Source organism: Myotis myotis, unplaced genomic scaffold (assembly GCF_014108235.1).
Source record: "Myotis myotis isolate mMyoMyo1 unplaced genomic scaffold, mMyoMyo1.p scaffold_m19_p_11, whole genome shotgun sequence".
Lineage (NCBI taxonomy): Eukaryota > Metazoa > Chordata > Mammalia > Chiroptera > Vespertilionidae > Myotis > Myotis myotis.
In genome coordinates this window covers 12,580,413-12,597,669 of record NW_023416315.1, presented here as the reverse complement: position 1 = coordinate 12,597,669, position 17,257 = coordinate 12,580,413, and the positions used below count along the sequence as shown (strand labels likewise).

At 42.3% G+C, this 17,257-nt stretch overlaps 1 protein-coding gene across 4 annotated transcripts in view; it reads left to right on the top strand.

The window, feature by feature from the left end:
* The window catches only part of PIK3CG (phosphatidylinositol-4,5-bisphosphate 3-kinase catalytic subunit gamma), a 36,601-nt gene extending 19,709 nt beyond the window's left edge, over window positions 1-16,892 (top strand). For 3 of the 4 annotated variants that reach the window (XM_036327541.1, XM_036327539.1, XM_036327540.1), the window contains one exon: window positions 14,867-16,892. In XM_036327541.1, the coding sequence (XP_036183434.1) occupies window positions 14,867-15,145 (279 nt within the window). In that variant the 3' untranslated portion in view covers window positions 15,146-16,892. The remainder of the gene's footprint in view (window positions 1-14,866) is intronic. The other variant, XM_036327542.1, reaches the window with a different exon arrangement.
* The last annotated feature ends 365 nt before the right edge of the window (window positions 16,893-17,257 follow it).

Genomic DNA, 17,257 nt, shown 5'->3' with positions numbered 1-17,257 from the left:
TGGGGCAATACTCAACCAATTGAGCCATGCCAGCCAGGGCCATTGGTTGATTCTTGTATGTGCCCTGACCGAGGATTGAACCCACAACCTTGGAGTATTGGGATGACGCTCTAACCAACCGAGCTACCCGGCCAGGGCAATTGGAGACTTCTCCTGATTTTTGCTACAGGTGAATATTTAGCAAATTAACACAGCAATTCTTGTTGCACCACCGTGTGCTTTTCTCATTTTTGTAGAAGGCGGTCCCTTTCCTCTTTTGAAATCCTGTCAGCTTGACTACAGGTCCTGCAAAGAGCACTGGCTTGTCCTGCTGACCTGCAAACAAGCTCCCAGCTCCCTGGGAGCGTTCACATTCCAGCCTCTTTTCCATTCCTTTCTGGGCTACATCCACTTCTGACTATCAGATATTTTCAGTACCTGAGGAGTATAATTTTCATGCTTGCAAATTGAATAACTGTGAATGCGAATAACTCCGAGAAATTGTAGTCACTGCTGTAATACGCCGATGTTATAGCCATGCAAACACAAAACAGAACAAGAGAGGCAATGAGTGATCGCTTCATATGTACGTTTGCCTTGGGTTCCCCTTAAGTAGCCCCCTCCCTTAGTGCCCCTTAAATGTGTCTTGATTTGTAGTCAGCATTTAGGAACAAGTCTTTTTCCTGAGTCCCTTCTCAGTCCCATGTTATCCCTGGGAGATGACATGGGTCTGAAACTCAGTAGAACAGGAACCAGAATATGTTGTTTTGAAACCTGCCTGTTCTTGTTTGTTCTCCTGCCTGATTTTCACTTCAGTGATCACAGGACTTGCCCTCCCACCATTGCCGGGGTGTTGTCAGAGAAACTGAGATCTCTGTGGCCAGATGGCCTTAGGGTTTTTACTGTGTGTTTCTGTGTAAACTCCACTGGGTTCAGACCATTTCCAGGGATTTGACACGTTGCAGTCCTGTTTTTCTTTAAAGTTAAAAAATCATATGTTTTGACAACTTCCTAGAAGAGAAAAATGGTTCCACAAAAGGAAAAGAATAAGAAGAAAAAAAAAAAGAAAGGAAGAAAAGAATAGAACACCTGAAAGAATGTTACCATTTAAAGGAGGGAAACACTCAACTCTCCTCTGCTGGAGGTGGCTCCTATGAGGCGCTTTGAACAAAGGAGGCAGCAGTAGTGCCATTTAGAGAAGCAGACAGGAGGGATTTGGCCTCACTAGCTGGCTCTCCTTGCTTCTGTGTATCTGTTCTCTTCCTTTTTGCTGGTGGTTTCCCCCAGGGATTGTCCATCTGCCCTGTTGCTGACAACACTCTGTAGACCCCAAAGTGCCCATGTCAACCCTCAAATCCAAGGAAAACTTCCCCATTAGTCCTCTTTATTGTTGTCTTACGTTTTAAAACAGCGGTTCTCAACCTGTGGGTCGCGTCGTTCGAAAATATACCCTGCATATCAGATATTTACATTACGATTCCTAACAGTAGCAAAATTACAGTTATGAAGTAGCAACGAAAATAATTTTATGGTTGGGGGTCACCACAACATGAGGAACTGTATTAAAGGGTCGCGGCATTAGGAAGGTTGAGAACCTCTGTAATTTAAAACATTACTTAGCGAAAAGATTCGGGGCGTGGCGAGGCCAGGGGAAGGTTGCCGCCCCCTCCAGGCAGCTTCCACCCAAACCAGGAAGTCTTTGCGGAGCCCGTCTGCACTAGCTGTCCTCTCAGTCTGGAAGCATTTCTCCATCCTTTGTGGCCAAACCTTGTTTCCTAAGCCATTGAAGCCTCTTTAGGTAAAGTGACGTCTTGGCAGAGTGCCCCACTGAGAGCACACTTTCATACATTTCGTTGTACTTCAGCGCGAGATCTGTGCTTTGGGTATTGGCATGCTGTTTAAGGGCCGGTGACTGCATGCTCGTTGAGCCTTCAGCACAGATCCAGCGTGGCCTTGTGGTTGGAAGGATGGGCTTTGGAGCAGACAGACTTGAATGTGAATCCTGGCCCCGCTGCCTAGTAGCTGCGTGTGTGTGATACAGATTATTTGCCCTTTCAGAGCCTCTGTTTTCTCGTCTGTGAAGTGGGAATACTAGGACCTACATCATGTCATTTTTTTAGGGATTATTTAAATGAAATGTGCAGGGTGCTTAGCCCAGGGCCACCACTATAGAAGAAAGTCAGACGCATCACAGCGGGTCTGCACGCTTTGAACACTTTCAAGTGAGGAAGCCCTTTCTGACATGTCGTATGTAAAACATGGGAAAGTAGCCTTGTTCTGGTTAAAGAGCAAACGAGGGTCCCAGCTCTGCCTGCCCCCTTGCCTGCACCTCCTCTTTGCACTGGTCCCCCCCCCCCCCCCGTCCTCACTCACAATAGGAAAAAAGCCACACACGTATGCATGTACATGTGCAGTTATCCATATGCACAATTTCTAAAGCTTCCAGCCTGACAAAGATGAACAGCAAGCTTTTTCATCTTTGACTGACTCAGACCCTTTGGCAACTTTTCTTCACGTACACTAAGCCTCTCAGAGGGTTTTCTGTGTCTTCGTTTTGTGTTCCCTTCCTGAGATGAAGTCCTTCAAGCTCAGGAAGCACATCTCTAAACTCTTTAAATAGCACCTCAGGATCTTGTGTCATAAAGCTGCCATTCTTAGGGAAGCTGGGAAATGTTGTATATATTTACATTGGATTTAAAGGTGTCCTCATTTCCAGTGAATCACTAATTTTGAGCTGACAAGGTGGATTAATGCACGCAGCACATCTGAATAACCTGTTAGAAAGGGTGGGGGGAAAGTTGACCCACTCTTTGTTCAGGACAAAGGGGAACCTTCTCCACAAAGTCTTAAAAATATACTCAGCAAGTGGCCAGCGGGGGGAGGTCAGAATGGCTGAAAGGGGACGGTGCTCCTTTATTGCACCTCTCCCTTCCGAGGGAGCCTGCTTGGCCAAGCACCATATTCATAATTTATTTCTGGAATAGTGGAGCGTTCGGGAACAAACTATCGTAGACGGACAAGAAGACACAAAACCAAGCATGTCTGTTAGCCTTGGGAGCAGCAGCCTACACACAGGGTGCTAAACAGATATATTTCAACGATGACAATTTGAAAAATAAATTCTCCTTAGAAAAATATCTCCCTTACTGAAGAGATTTTTTAAAAAAAAAGAAATAAAGAAAAGAAAACAGTGTTTTGCCCACTGGTAATTTATTTTAGAACCATTTTGCTTTCAATTTCATTGAACAGTCATAGAACACACATTCCATACAAATACATTTAAATCATTGGCAAATAAAATTTAGCTTCCCACTTATTCTTATATATGAATGTGGGCTTTGTCTTATTTTAAACGTAGTAACTGCTTCTTTTTAAAAAAATCAAAACCTAGCAAAATATTGAAAATATCAGGAGGATATAAAAATAAAAAAACAGGATTCCACTTTCTAAAAAAACATTGGCAACATTTTAGTGTTTTTCTTTCATTGTCTTAAATATCTGGTGTTTTAGAAGGTTGCAAATTAACCAAAAATTGGCTAAAAACTGAAGTTAAGAAATAGATACCATGTTACTCCCTTTACTTTAAACTGCTCCGTGACTTCTCATCTCACTTGGAATAACATCTACCTATCTAAGCTTGCCCTACAGGGCCCTGTGCCATGGCACCCTCCCTACATTCACTTGGGTCACAGTGGCCTTCCTGCTCATCTTCCCCATCCAGCTGTTCCACCGCGGGGGGCGGGCCTCCTCTCTGGAGGGCCCTCACTGCCCTTTGGGGCCCAGCTTAAATGCTGTTTGTCAGAGCAGTCTTCTAAATTAGGTCCCTCGTGTTGCTCTTTGCCACAGCCCCTTGCATGTTGCTTTCATAGCATCCATCACAGCATATAATGAATTGTACTAGCCTGCCCTTTCCCTTGCCCTTCCCAGAGTAGGTTCTGTGCAACAGGGACCAATCTTGCCTGCACCCCGCCCGTGGGGCCTGAGACATATAAGCACTCGGGAGGGGACTTGGAGAGTGAAGAAATGAACGGTGGCGGGCAATTCCTGCATCGGTCGGAGACGGATGAGACTAGCGAGCCTCTAGGTTTTCTTCCTTCCCCATAATGCACTGTATTCCATCAATTGATGAAGTGGTAACTCAGGCACAGATGGACAAACTACCGTCACAGGGACATCACTAAGCCTTCAAGGTGCAGGCTAAATATCTGTGCTTCAGAAGTAAACCTAATTATGAAATCCAGTATTTTATCAAATAATACAAATATGGCCCAGCCGGTATGGCTCAGTGGTTGAGCATAGACCTATGAGCCAGGAGGTCATGGTGCAATTCCAGTCAGGGCACATGCCTGGGTTGCAGGCTCGATCCACCAATAGGAGGCATGCAGGAGGCAGCCAATCAATGATGCTTTCTCATTATTGATGTTTCTCTCTCTCCATCTCCCTTTCCCTCTAAAATCAATAAAAAATATTTTAAAATATTTAAAAAATAATAATGCAAATATGGGTCATATGATGCCCATTCACATTTTTGTGAAGATTTTCTTACATAAACATTACATATTTTCCCCCAATCAGAGCAATAGTCCATGCCAAGAGAATAAGACCTATGGTGTATACTTCAATGTAGGATGGTTTGCACGGAGCATAAACAACTTGGTCTTGTAGAAACAAACGCTAAGCAAGTGCATGTCAGCTAAAGCTGGAGAGGTCAGGGGAGCATCCTCTTGTGCACGTCTGTGCTCAGCAGGCAGTATGAGGAGGGCACCGCAAAGGGGCTTGCCCCTAGATGTCACTCTTAAGGAGCGTGTGTAGGATGGAAGTCTGGAGCCCATTTACTGGGTGTGTTACGTTGATCTAGGATGCCAGTTTTATCAGGCCTTGCTGGGTTTCCACTCCTGGCAGTGTTGCCCCCATGCCAGGGCATACCCAGGCCCCTAAACCTACAGGCCCAGCCCCGACTTAGGTTTTTAAGAACCTTTGTTCAAAGTCCATCTCTGCTGTCATCTAGCTCTCCTCTCAGACCCCGGGTTGTTTTAACTCCTTCTGCCTCCGTTTCTTCACGAGGGCCCTGCTTGTTAACCTGCTTCCAGCAGTAGGGCCCTGTTTTCTCCTGCCATCTGTCTTGCTAGGGACTCAAGTCCTCTCCCTAAGCCGAGCCACAGGGACCAGCAGTCACACTCACCATAATTCCCATTCCTGTTCTCCGACTCCCCTTCCTTGTGTGATATCCCCTCACTTGTCTACACCTATAACTATACTGTCACCTGCCAGCGGTCCTCAAACTTTTTAAACAGGGGGCCAGTTCACTGTCCCTCAGACCGTTGGAGGGCTGGACTATAGTTTAAAAAAAACTATGAACAAATTCCTATGCACACTGCACATACCTTATTTTGAAGTAAAAAAACAAAACAGGAACAAATACAATATTTGTATTTGCATGTGGCCCACAGGCCATAGTTTGAGGACCCCTGCCTATAACTATACTGTAATCTGCCAGGCGGGGCTATATCAGCTTCCTACCCCATCCTGCTAGCATCACCAGGCTCTGTTCTTCCATATGCACACTTATTCAACACACACTTATTACATACCTACTACATTTCAGATACTGAGCAGGCCAAAGAAGGCTCAAGTACTGCTCTTCACAAGCCAAAATTTGCTTACAGTTTAATCCCCTTCAAATATGATCCTTCCCTAATTCATCTTGATTTTAAAGCAATGAGTCTTTCCCAACACTGAACTTGGCTCTGTGCATGAAGCATTCTGCATACTATCTACAGTGTGCCTGACACTGTGCTGGGCACAGGTGACACAGAGCAAAAGCACACCCAGGGCCCTCACCCCTCACCCCCACCCCCGTACATATACAACTTTGTACTAAGGATTTCAACAATGGTTTGCAGAAGGAGCAATTAAATCATGGGGGATAGAAAAGGGCTATGGAGCGAAGGAAGTTTTCTATTGGGCCTTGAGGGCTGAGTTCAGTTTCCTTTTGTCCTATGTTGAACTCTAGGAATAGACCACATGTCCCAACTTCATGCCCTTGCTCATGTTATTCTTTCTACCTGATGTTCCTTCCCCCACTCTGGATCATGACCATAACATGAGCAAGGAGGTGAAGTTAGTATTTAGTATTAGTATCAAGGACAAAAGCACAGGTGCTCAGTATGGATGGAACACAGGATACATGGGAGTATGTATTGGAATTTGAGTCAAGAAAGGAAATGTGGGTCCAGTCTGAAGCAGTGCATGGGCTGAATTGGGGTGGGTAGAGAACAAAGCAAAAACGTTCTTTGGAGCTCAGTTGATTAATCACAAGTTACTGTAATAAAGGCTTAGTACAGGTCAACAGAAAATTACAAGTTTATCTGTCAAAATGCTCATGACATACTGACTTGACAAAGGATTCTCTCTCAGGATTTGTACCCTAGCCCACTATCAGCTCAGCCTCTGCCATCCAGGTCTGAGAATCTCAGTACTTCACTCTCTGTGCCACCATTGGAAGATGTGCTCAGAGACGGGCCCGGCATCAGCCTTTTGTAGGAGTTCAACTATGTTGGTGGGACATCTCGCCTGATGCAGACTTGCCTGGGGCTGTAGAGTTGTTAGGACTTGGATAAGCTCGCCGAATTTTATCACCTTTCTGGAAAGATATAAACGTATCACTGAGAGATGGCCTTGGACTGGCTACGTGTTGACCAGCATGCCATGTCAGTCAGTAAATAAGACGTTAGACCCCTGCTACTTGCAACATTTGCCGAGAATAACCTTCCAACCGGCACCGTTCTCTCAATGTTTAGTTTCTTTTAGAGAATTGTTTTGTCTACCACCAGGATATTATTGAGGACACTGTTCACCACATTACAGAGTGTACTTTATTTAAGTTCCTCTTGCGAAATTTCTATCAGGTCTTAGTTTCTAAAAAAGCTGTGTGTCTCCTAAACAAACAGGTTTTTTTGTTAATCTTCTGAACACTGGATGCAGTAACACATTCAATTTTCCTTTGGGCTGCAGATACATTTGAAGACTGACTGCTCATAGCAAGTGGATAGGATTTATGATACATAGGTTTAGTCTCTTTCCCAAACTCATTGCAGGTCATTTCCTTTGTTAGTCCCTTTCCTTTTTCTACCCACTTTTAACTAATGTTGTTTTGGCTTTTATGTGTCCCAATAATCCACCTGCAATCCTTTTTGGAACTAGGCTAGAAGATAAATAGCACACACCTCCACAGATGGTCTAGTCCAGTGATCGGCAAACTGCGGCTCGCGAGCCACATGTGGCTCTTTGGCCCCTTGAGTGTGGCTCATCCACAAAATACCATGCGACTTCTGCACATGGGCCACGAAGTTTCAATCTTACTGTACGTGCGCACCCGCACGTGGTATTTTGTGGAAGAACCACACTCCAGGGGCCAAAGAGCCGCATGTGGCTCGCAAGCCGCAGTTTGCCGACCACTGGTCTAGTCTATTTAGAATATTTTACTAAAATAGAACAGTTTAATTGTAACCTTTACCTTTACAATGAGCTTCTAGCTAAATATTTGAGAAGATGGCAGTATAGCCCTTCCTCTGGTAGATAGAACTAGTCTGAGAATCATTTTTAAGAAGTCCTTAAAGATAAGAATCCTAACTCACACTGAATAAATGCATGGCCAAGTGTCAGACGCACTCTTAGAAGTACTTCAGATTTACCAAAGTGTTATTAGGTCTGCTAATCAGTGATCTATTCTGATTTGCCAAAATAACTTCTAAAGACATTGCCTAGCCAAGTCATTGGTTTTTATAAAAGCGAAATAAAATCCCCTCTCTTTGAAATATTATTTTTCTCCACTTTCTCCATGCTCTACAGACAGAGGCAACATGATTATTTAAGGGAAGGTCAGTGGGTGAGAACATTTCTTTTCATTGATGAATATTTGTTTTTCTTCTCTCTCTCACCTCAGCCCTAGAATCTGCTCCAAGGGTTTCTGTTTTATGATTCTGAAATTGCTTCCTCGTTTTTGTGCATTATGTACAGTAATTATTTTTTGAGATGAGAATGGAGGAGTTTAAACAAAAAGTAGGCCTATTCCACATGACCGTGGACAGTCCAAGGCAGCCACAGCTCATTGGTGGTCAAGAAATGAGTAGATTGTATATAGAAAATCGTTTCTTTTCCATTTAATGGACCGATAAGTTGTGCCAGTTAACAAATCAAGTCAAAGTGTTGACACTGAAGTGGTAAGGAGTGCCTTTGTTCCCAAGAATGGTGGGAGTGGGAGTTTTGTAAAAGCAGTCGTTCCTTTGGTACTAGTTGCATTTGAATCAACTATGAAATTAAGAGCAGACGTACAATGTAGGCTCAGTCTATTAGCCACTAAAGGGTAGTGTTCCAGGTAATGACACTAACAAACCTACAGTGCTCCCCACATTCACACTCGCCAACAAGTACATTACCCGCGTCCCTGCCGTCAGATTGTTCCTTTACCCCTTCTTCTCTACTTAATAACAGAAAGCCTTCAACAGGCATCTGAGAAGGACAGAAGGAGGATGTTTGAGGTCAGTGCCGGGCAGCTTAGGCAGAAGGGAAAAGTCTGTTGCTACAGCCAGTAACTTCTGTTCTGGGCTTCCCCCTGAGCTCCCCAAGCCACATCCTCATGGCCCCTCAAACCACAAGCCTCAGGCTGGAGCAGCATGGCCAGGACATTCTCGCAGAAGGAAGGCTGAGTACAAGGGGCAGAAATGATACCTCTGGGGTTAGAGTGGGTTTGAGCAAGCACTCACTGTGCCCCTCAGAGCAAGAGAACCACCTGCATATGTAGCCTTTGTGTTCTGTGCTCCCATCTTCCTTCCCACCTCAGTGGGCCAGTGCAAACCCTGGTTGGAGTGAGGCTTATCTCCTACCCCAACCCACCTCACCTTCTAGGTCTTTACTGTCTGAGGAGACATTTCGAACAGGTGGTCCAGATGGGAAGGTGACCTCTTAGCCCTGAGAAGTATGTGATCAATAATGCAACTTCTCACATTATGAATAACTAGAGGCCTGGTGCACAGATTCGTGCACCGGGAGTCCCTTGGCTTGGCCTGCACCCTCTCACAATCTGGGACCCCGTGGGAGGTGTTGGAGAGCCAGTTTCGGCCTGATCCCCACAGGCCAGGCCAAGGGACCCCACTGGTGCACGATTGGGGCCGGGGCAGGGGGGACCACGGGAGGGCTCTAGGGTGTATCCAGCCCATCTGGCCCAGTCCCGATCAGCTGGACCCCAGCAGCAAGCTAACCTACTGGTGAGAGCGTCTGCCCCCTGGTGGTCAGTGCATGTCATAGCGACTGGTTGAACAGTCAAATGAACGGTCGGACACTTAGCATATTAGGCTTTTACTATATAGGATAGGATAGCCAGCCACCTACATAGCAATTAAATCTCACCACAACCATATGTAAGGGGTATTGTTATTATTATTATTCCATGGATGAGCAAACTGATGTCCGAAAGGTTAAGTAACTTCTGTGACAAGAAGCTTGTCAGAAATAAAGCCAAGCTTTGAAACCAGGCAGGGAGGTGTGAATCTGTACTTTTAACCACTGCTCCACACTACCTTTACGTAAAACGTAGGTAAATCTGCACCAAGTATCTAAGTCTGCACAGCCAGTCAGAATTTAAACATTGCGTCTGATAAGTATGGGCATGTGTTTAAATTTTGGGATGACATTTCTTTCTCCTTGAAGTGACTCTTGTATATAAAATCAGAGCTAACTGAATAAATTAGAGCCAGAAGGAATTCCTCATCCGGGTGAGATGGCCTTCAGGAGAGGCAGGGCAGTTCCTTTGTTTCTTCCTGCACTACGGCCATTGGTGAATCACTGTGTTGCCACTTAACACATACTTACTAAGCACCTATAGATTGGCATTATAATAACTTGGCCCCAGATTAATTTTCCTCCTCAAAAAATTTCTGTTTGATCACACAGTGGTCTCAGATGGTGTGTGTGTGTGTGTGTGTGTGTGTGTGTGTGGTGGGGGAAGGGAGGGATTGCTCGGAGCTCCCTGTGTATAGAAGGATAGAAAATAATTAAAAATCAGAATGTAATTTAATTCAAAATCAAAAGGCATTCTCATCTACGTTTTCGTGAAAATTGTGCGAATTGGCAAATTAATGAGTATGTTGCCTGGGGTGAAGTCTGGCCTTAACCTGTGTAATTAGCAAAAAAGGAGAGAGACCTCAGTGGGTCCTATTAATGAGCAAGACAAGATGATTTCCTGCCTGTCAGTGGAATCGTTAAGCATGCAAGAGCCTAATGCACTGGGGCCACTTCCAGGGGACAAGTGATGTCTGAGCTGAGACAGGAACCGCTGTCTTCTGTCTGTGGAGTCTCCCACGGAGCCCATCTACCCTCCATTTAGGGAAGAGAGAGGACTAACATTGATTGAACCCTTGGTATGTGTCATCTCTGTGCATTTTATATATATATATATATATATATATATATATATATATATATATACATACATACACACTTGAGGCCTAGTGCATGAAATTTGTGCATGGGGCGGAGTCCCTCAGCCTGGCCTACACCCTCTGGCAATCTGGGACCCCTCAGGGGGTGTCTGACTGCCGGTTTAGGCCCGATCCCGCAGGGATTCCTGTGGGATCGGGCCTAAACCAACAGTCGGACATCCCTCTCGCAATCCGAGACCACTGGTTCCTAACTGCTCACCTGCCTGCCTGATCACCCCTAACTGCTCACCTGCCTGTCTGATCGCCCCTAACCGCCTCTGCCTCGGCCCCCACTGCCACGGCTTCATCTGGAAGGTCTTCCAGAAGGACATCCAGAAGGTCATTCGGCTGTTCGGTCTAATTAGCATATTACACTTTTATTATTATAGATATTGCCTACCTAAACAGTGCCAGAATGCTCCATGAGTTTTTGTCTTTGGATAGGGTGATGCACACACAGAGTGACACAGGCATGACCACCATTGTCGCTGCAATTACCCTTCCACATGCAAATGACAGAAAAGATCATCTAAGTGCAAAAAGACAAATCACTATTAACATTTTGGCCTGTAAACTTACATTCTTTTTAAAAAGTACTTTGTGTACAGTTACCAAAATGGTATTCTACTACATGTTGTTTCATACCTACTTTTTAACTCAAACATTTTTACATGCTTATTAAATAGTCTTCTACAGTATCATCCTACTAGTTACAAAGCATGCAGTTGTAGGTACTTTCATAAACCCTTTTTATTGATCCCCTATTATAGGATATTTAGATTGCTTTCAAGTTTCCACAATTTTGAGCAGTGTTCTAATTAACATTCTTGTAGATAAATCACTGCAAAATTAGCCATTTTCTTTAAAAGGTAAATTACTAGCATGGAAATTTCTGGGCATAAGGATATAGACATTTTAAAATTAAATTTATTGATGTGTAATTACATACCGAGAACTATTTTAGGTGTACAGTTCTTTGAATTTTGACAAATGCATCAGTCATGTAAACACCACCATAATTAAGTTGCAAAACACATACATATTTCAAAGATTTTGATTTAATTATCAAATTATCTTCTAGTAAAACTATAACTATTCCCATCTACCATCAGCCTATGAAAGGTGAACATTGGGTCCTTAAAATTCTTTTTAAATAAAAAAGATTTTCCAGTTTTGGTAGATGAATGTTTCCATCTCTCCTTTTTAAAAAATATCTTTTTATTCATTTCAGAGAGTGGAAGAGAGAGGGAGAGAGAGAGAAACAACAATGGTGAGAGAGAATCATCTATCACACACCCCCTATTGGGGACTGAGAACTTAACTGAGCATGTGCCCTGCCTGGAATCAAATGTGACCTCCTGGCTCATGGGACGATGCTCAGTCACTGAACAACACCAGCGGGCTCCATTTCTTTTTAAGTTACATTTATTTGATTACGAATGAGATAGCGTATTTTTCATATGTTTATTTCTTTTGTGTCAATTCTCATTTATATCTTTGGCCTGTATTTCAAGCCAACTATCTCTTCCTTACTGATTTGTAAGAGCTATTGGTAGGCTGGAGTGAAGGAGTGATACGTCATGTTGCAAATATGTTTTCTCTTATTTTTTGCCTCTTTTAATTTTTTATGGCTTTTTTTCTCAAAAGTTTGAAGATTCTGTAATCTCCCTAGCTATTTCTTATAGATTCCACTTTGGAAGTCATCTTCATAAAGTCCTTTCCCACTTCATGATTATTTAAATATTTGACCTTTTTACATTTAAATCTTTAATTCATCTGGAATTTATTTTGATAGATATATCACATGGGATGAACTTTTCTTTTTCCTCCAAATGCCGAGCTAGTTGTACCAGCATCATTTACCAAATAATAGATGTTTTCTCTACTAATCTGAGAAGTCACCTTTACTATGTCATATAAATATATATACTTTGCTCTGTCTCTGAACTTTCCATTTTGTTCCACAAAATTTCTTATCTTTTTGGAAAAGAATAGGCACTGTGTCACACCATTTAAAATATTATAGTTTTAAGATATGTTTTAATATCTAGTATGGCAAGCACTGTTTTTTATTACTGTACTTTTTCAAAAATGTTCTCTCAGGCCCCAATTACTTCAGATGAGCTAAAAACTCAAGACTGAGTTTAAATATTCAATAGAAACTTTTATTGAAATTTCTTTATATTTATAGATTAATCTGAGAAGAACTTAGATCTTTATAATAAGTAGTCAGTCATCCCTGAGGAATGTGCTAGGGGTATTGTTATTGCTATTATAATAACACTAGGGGCCCAGTGCATGAGTTTGTGCACCTTGAAAGGAACTGTGGGCAGCAAGGCTATAGTGGGCACAGGGGTGGGTCTCAGCCCATCCTCCGTGCCCCTGCCCGGCCCCGCCTGCTGTGGCCAGCAGCCCCGCTACTGTCGCTGCTGCTCCCCTGCTGACAGTGTGGAGTGATTAGGGCTGGCGCCAGCAGCAGGTACAAGTGGGGCCAGTGCTGTCAGTGGGTGTGAGCAGTGGCTGCTGCCCCAATCGACCCTCAGGAGCAGGGGGAGGTGGAGAAGCCCTGAGGGGTGATCAGGGCTGGCACTGGGCTCCAGCAGCAGGTGCGAGTGCTGGGCGGGACCACGCTGCTCGGGAGCAAAGAATTTTCAGTAACCACCAGAGGCTCACCCCAATGACAGCAACCGGTGCCCCGCCTTGGTCTGGCACCACCGCTCACCTGCTCCACCATCCTGCCATGGCCAACACCCACCATGTTCCATGCGCACCCCCTGGTGGTCAGCACATGTCATAGCAACCGGTTGTTTGGTTATTCGGTTGTTCCATAGTTCAGTCTATTTGCATATTAGGAATATATATATATATGTTCAAGTTTTCTTTTATGTGCCTCAGTAAATTTTTACAGTTTTTAAATATGGATTCTTCATGTTTTGTGCATGTGTCTATCACAGAAATCATGATTTTCTGTCCATTATTCACTATACTTTCTAACTGGTTGCTCCTACTGATAGCATTCCACTTATTAATTTTATTAAGTGCTAACTTATAAAAACAAGTTATAATAGTATTTTAGTTTTTCCCCGCTTTTGGTGTTCCAAGAAGACATTAAGTTATTTGTAAATACTAGCAATTTTATCTTCACTTTTCTGATTTTATACTTCATTTATTTTTCCTATACTCCTTATTCAGAATGATTATGACTGATAATATCAGATAATTCTTCACATCATTACATTTTAGTTATATATTCTTACATGTTACTTTTATAAAATCAACAGTAATTTATGATGAACTACTCTTGCAATTTTGGAATAATCCCTATTTGGCTATAGTGTATTAGTCTTTTAACATGTTATTCAGTATTTTATTTGAAATATTTATGTTTATTATTGTTAAATTCAGTTTTCCTTAACACTCTATCTTTGCCAAGTTATGATATTAAGGTTGGGTTAGTCTCATGTTATGAACTTGGGAACTTGCCTCTTTTTCTAAGCCAGTGGTTCTCAACGTTGGCTGCACATTAGAATCACCTGGGAATCTTTTTAAAATCCTGATTTCTGGACCTCATCCTCTGCAAATTCTGTTTCTATGTTATGGGGTGAGGCCACAACATTAGTAACAAAGAAACAGAATTTCCTGAGGATGAGGCCCAGAAATCAGGATTTTAAAAAGATTCCCAGGTGATTCTAATGTGCAGCCAAGGTTGAGAACCACTGTTTTGGAATAACTTAATTTGCATAAGCATGCCTGTTGCTTAATAAGTGGATTTAACTCACTTGCATGATCTAACTCACCTGCAGCACCTGTGTTATCTGCAGCCATAGCATTTTTTAAAGTCCTCTCTTTCACTCGGTATTCAGAATATGTATTAAAACTCCAAAGTTCATCCAACAATTTTGAGAGTCAGACGATGAGAAGCTAACACATTGATTTTCTTAGAATAGGACAAATTGTGAAGACGAACACGAAATCTCAAACACAATGTTTCCATCATTTCTTTGGATTTCGTTAGCTCTTGGCAAAGATTATTTATGCTTATATATCGTTTATTGATTCAAGTAGTGTTCAAAACTGACTCACTGCTCTTCAGAGACTGCATAAATGTCCACCCTCACTTGCCCAGGAAAGAGCTGAAGTGAAAATATAGAGTAAGAAATAAGATGAACCTTCACGGTATCACTTAGCTTTCCGTGAGCACACCTGGATATATGTAGCTACACTAAGGTGCTTAAGAGACCACAAAAACAGTTTCTGTTATCTAACTTTGCATCTGAGGCAGGGGCCCTACCTGTTTATGATGGTTTCTTCCCACAGAATAGAGTGATGCCATGTAAATTCCAGTACCCAGTATCTCTAGCTTATTTAGTTACCGTAACCACGGTAACAGCATGTTTTTCTTTATTCAGGAAGTCTGCACTAAGGCTTATCTGGCCCTGCGTCATCACACGAACCTTCTGATCATCTTGTTCTCCATGATGCTGATGACGGGAATGCCCCAGTTGACAAGCAAAGAAGATATTGAATATATTCGGGATGCCCTGACCGTGGGGAAAAATGAGGAGGATGCTAAAAAGTATTTCCTTGATCAGATTGAAGTTTGCAGAGACAAAGGATGGACCGTGCAGTTTAACTGGTTCCTGCATCTTGTTCTTGGCATCAAGCAAGGAGAGAAACATTCAGCCTAATGCTTTGGGCTAGAAAAACAAGTTAGTGTTCCAAAGCTTTAAGTTAGCACGTCAATCATCAACCTTGTATTTAAATTCTAATAGGACATTATGAAAGCTGGCACCTCAGAAATACAGCTCTTTTCCTAGCTGAACTCTTCACTGGAGACAAATATTGGCATGTCTGATTGTTTAAGGATAGTTCGGTTCTAGGCCTATTTGCAGACTTGTTTCTATCTCATTTGTCTCAATGATTTTGGAGAATATTCTATGTTTAAACAGACTAATCAGTTTTTTGTTGCGCCTGATGTTTTGACTATCTTATTACTGAGTGCCTCTGGAAATTCTTTGGAATAATTTGTGACATCTATTTTCATCTGGGTTTACTCTCAATTTCGGTTATCCTTGTGTTCCTCGAGCTCTTTACAGAAAATACTGTGCTCATTGTAGTCTTTGTCTCATCCCTCACGGTATTTTCAAACATCCCCCCGTTGTCTGCAGATGCCAGAGATGCACTAAAAGGAAGGAAAGCGAGTTAGTCTCTTCAGTGTCTTTTGCAATGAGGTCCTTTACAGTGTACAACTGAGACGCACAAACACAAAAATGGAAAATCTGAACCTTAGTGCCTTGGCCCTGCTCTGCTTGGCTGGTTCCAAGATTAACAATAGGGGGAAAGAGAGATGAGACCATTTGTCCCCACCCTGTCCACAGAGTGAATTATTAAGTACAACTGTCATAGCCTTGTCCAGCATAGAACCAAGAAGCAACTAAAGGGACTCATGTTTCTTTTTTTGCCTCCGTATTTTTCTCCCTCCCTTTCTCCCTGACTCTCCTCTTCTTCTTGCCACCCTCCCACAGCTTTTTACCCAGAGTTGTGAAATTTTCAAGAACCCCTTTACCCTAGATTCAAAAACCAGTTGAGAAAGAATTTCTCCTCTGGGATTACTTGGATTTTAGGCATTTATTTGTAAAGATACTTGAAGAAGTTTTTTTTGTGTTTTTTTTTAAGTATATTATTAAAGGAGACATTCTAGAAATTATGGATTCGTTTCCAAATACGTTGGCTTTAAATTTTGATCTGAGAAGCTTTTTTCTTTCTTTCCTTTTTATTAATGGAAGAAGATATTTGCTATCTAAAAAGTACCCGAGTTAGGAAGAACACTACTTGTCCTATCCACCTCTCAGTTTAAAGAACTTTTACACTTTGAACACATTCTTCTGGTTTTCAAAAAACAATTGAAATGTCTTTTTCAAAAACTATTTTCATCTCTTAATTACTTTGCTATTTATTGGAAGTGTTGGTTAACCTCAGAGAAACATCGTTATTTATAAAATATTTTAAAATTACTTATAGGTAATACTTGACAAAGGAATAACTCTGTTAACAGTGTCTGTTTATATTAGATATAAATGTATATTAAATTTAAATATTTCTAAGTAGATACCTGGTTTGGTGTAGCCCAAACCTTCCTTCTGTGTATTCAAATGCTCTGTAGTTTTTAACTCTGGGTACAAATAGGAGTCACCAGGGACACTTTTTAAAATACAGCCGGTGTAGCTCAGTGGTTGAGCGTTGACCTATGAACCAGGATGTCATGGTTCGATTCCTGGTTAGGAAACATGCCCTGGTTGTGGGCTCGGTCCTAGGTTTTAGGGCATGTAGAAGGCTGCCAGTCAGTGGTTCTCTCTCATCATCTTTCTCTTCCTCTCCCTTCCTCTCTGAAATCAATAAAGATATATTTTATAAGTAAATAAATAAAGTGAAATACACTGCCTGAGCACCAATCTCAGGCTATAAGTTAATTCGTTTGGGATGAGGCCCAGACGTCAGTATTTTCCTAAGTACTCTGGGTGGTTCTAACATACAGGGTTCGAGAAAGCCCTGCACGCCTTTGAAGGTGTAGACGGAACTGCTTCTTTGCCCATTGAGCCTTTCCCCTGACTCATAAGGTATCGATAAAACACTCTTTCTTGACAACTCATCTTTTACAGTCATGCTCTATCCCTCACAGAGGAATATACATTTCATTACAAGTACCGTGCCCGGTAATGAAATATTCCTCTGTGGAAATGAAGGATAGATGTTATGTCAGATATGTCTTTCACAGGAGGGAAGCTATTTTTTAAAAGCTT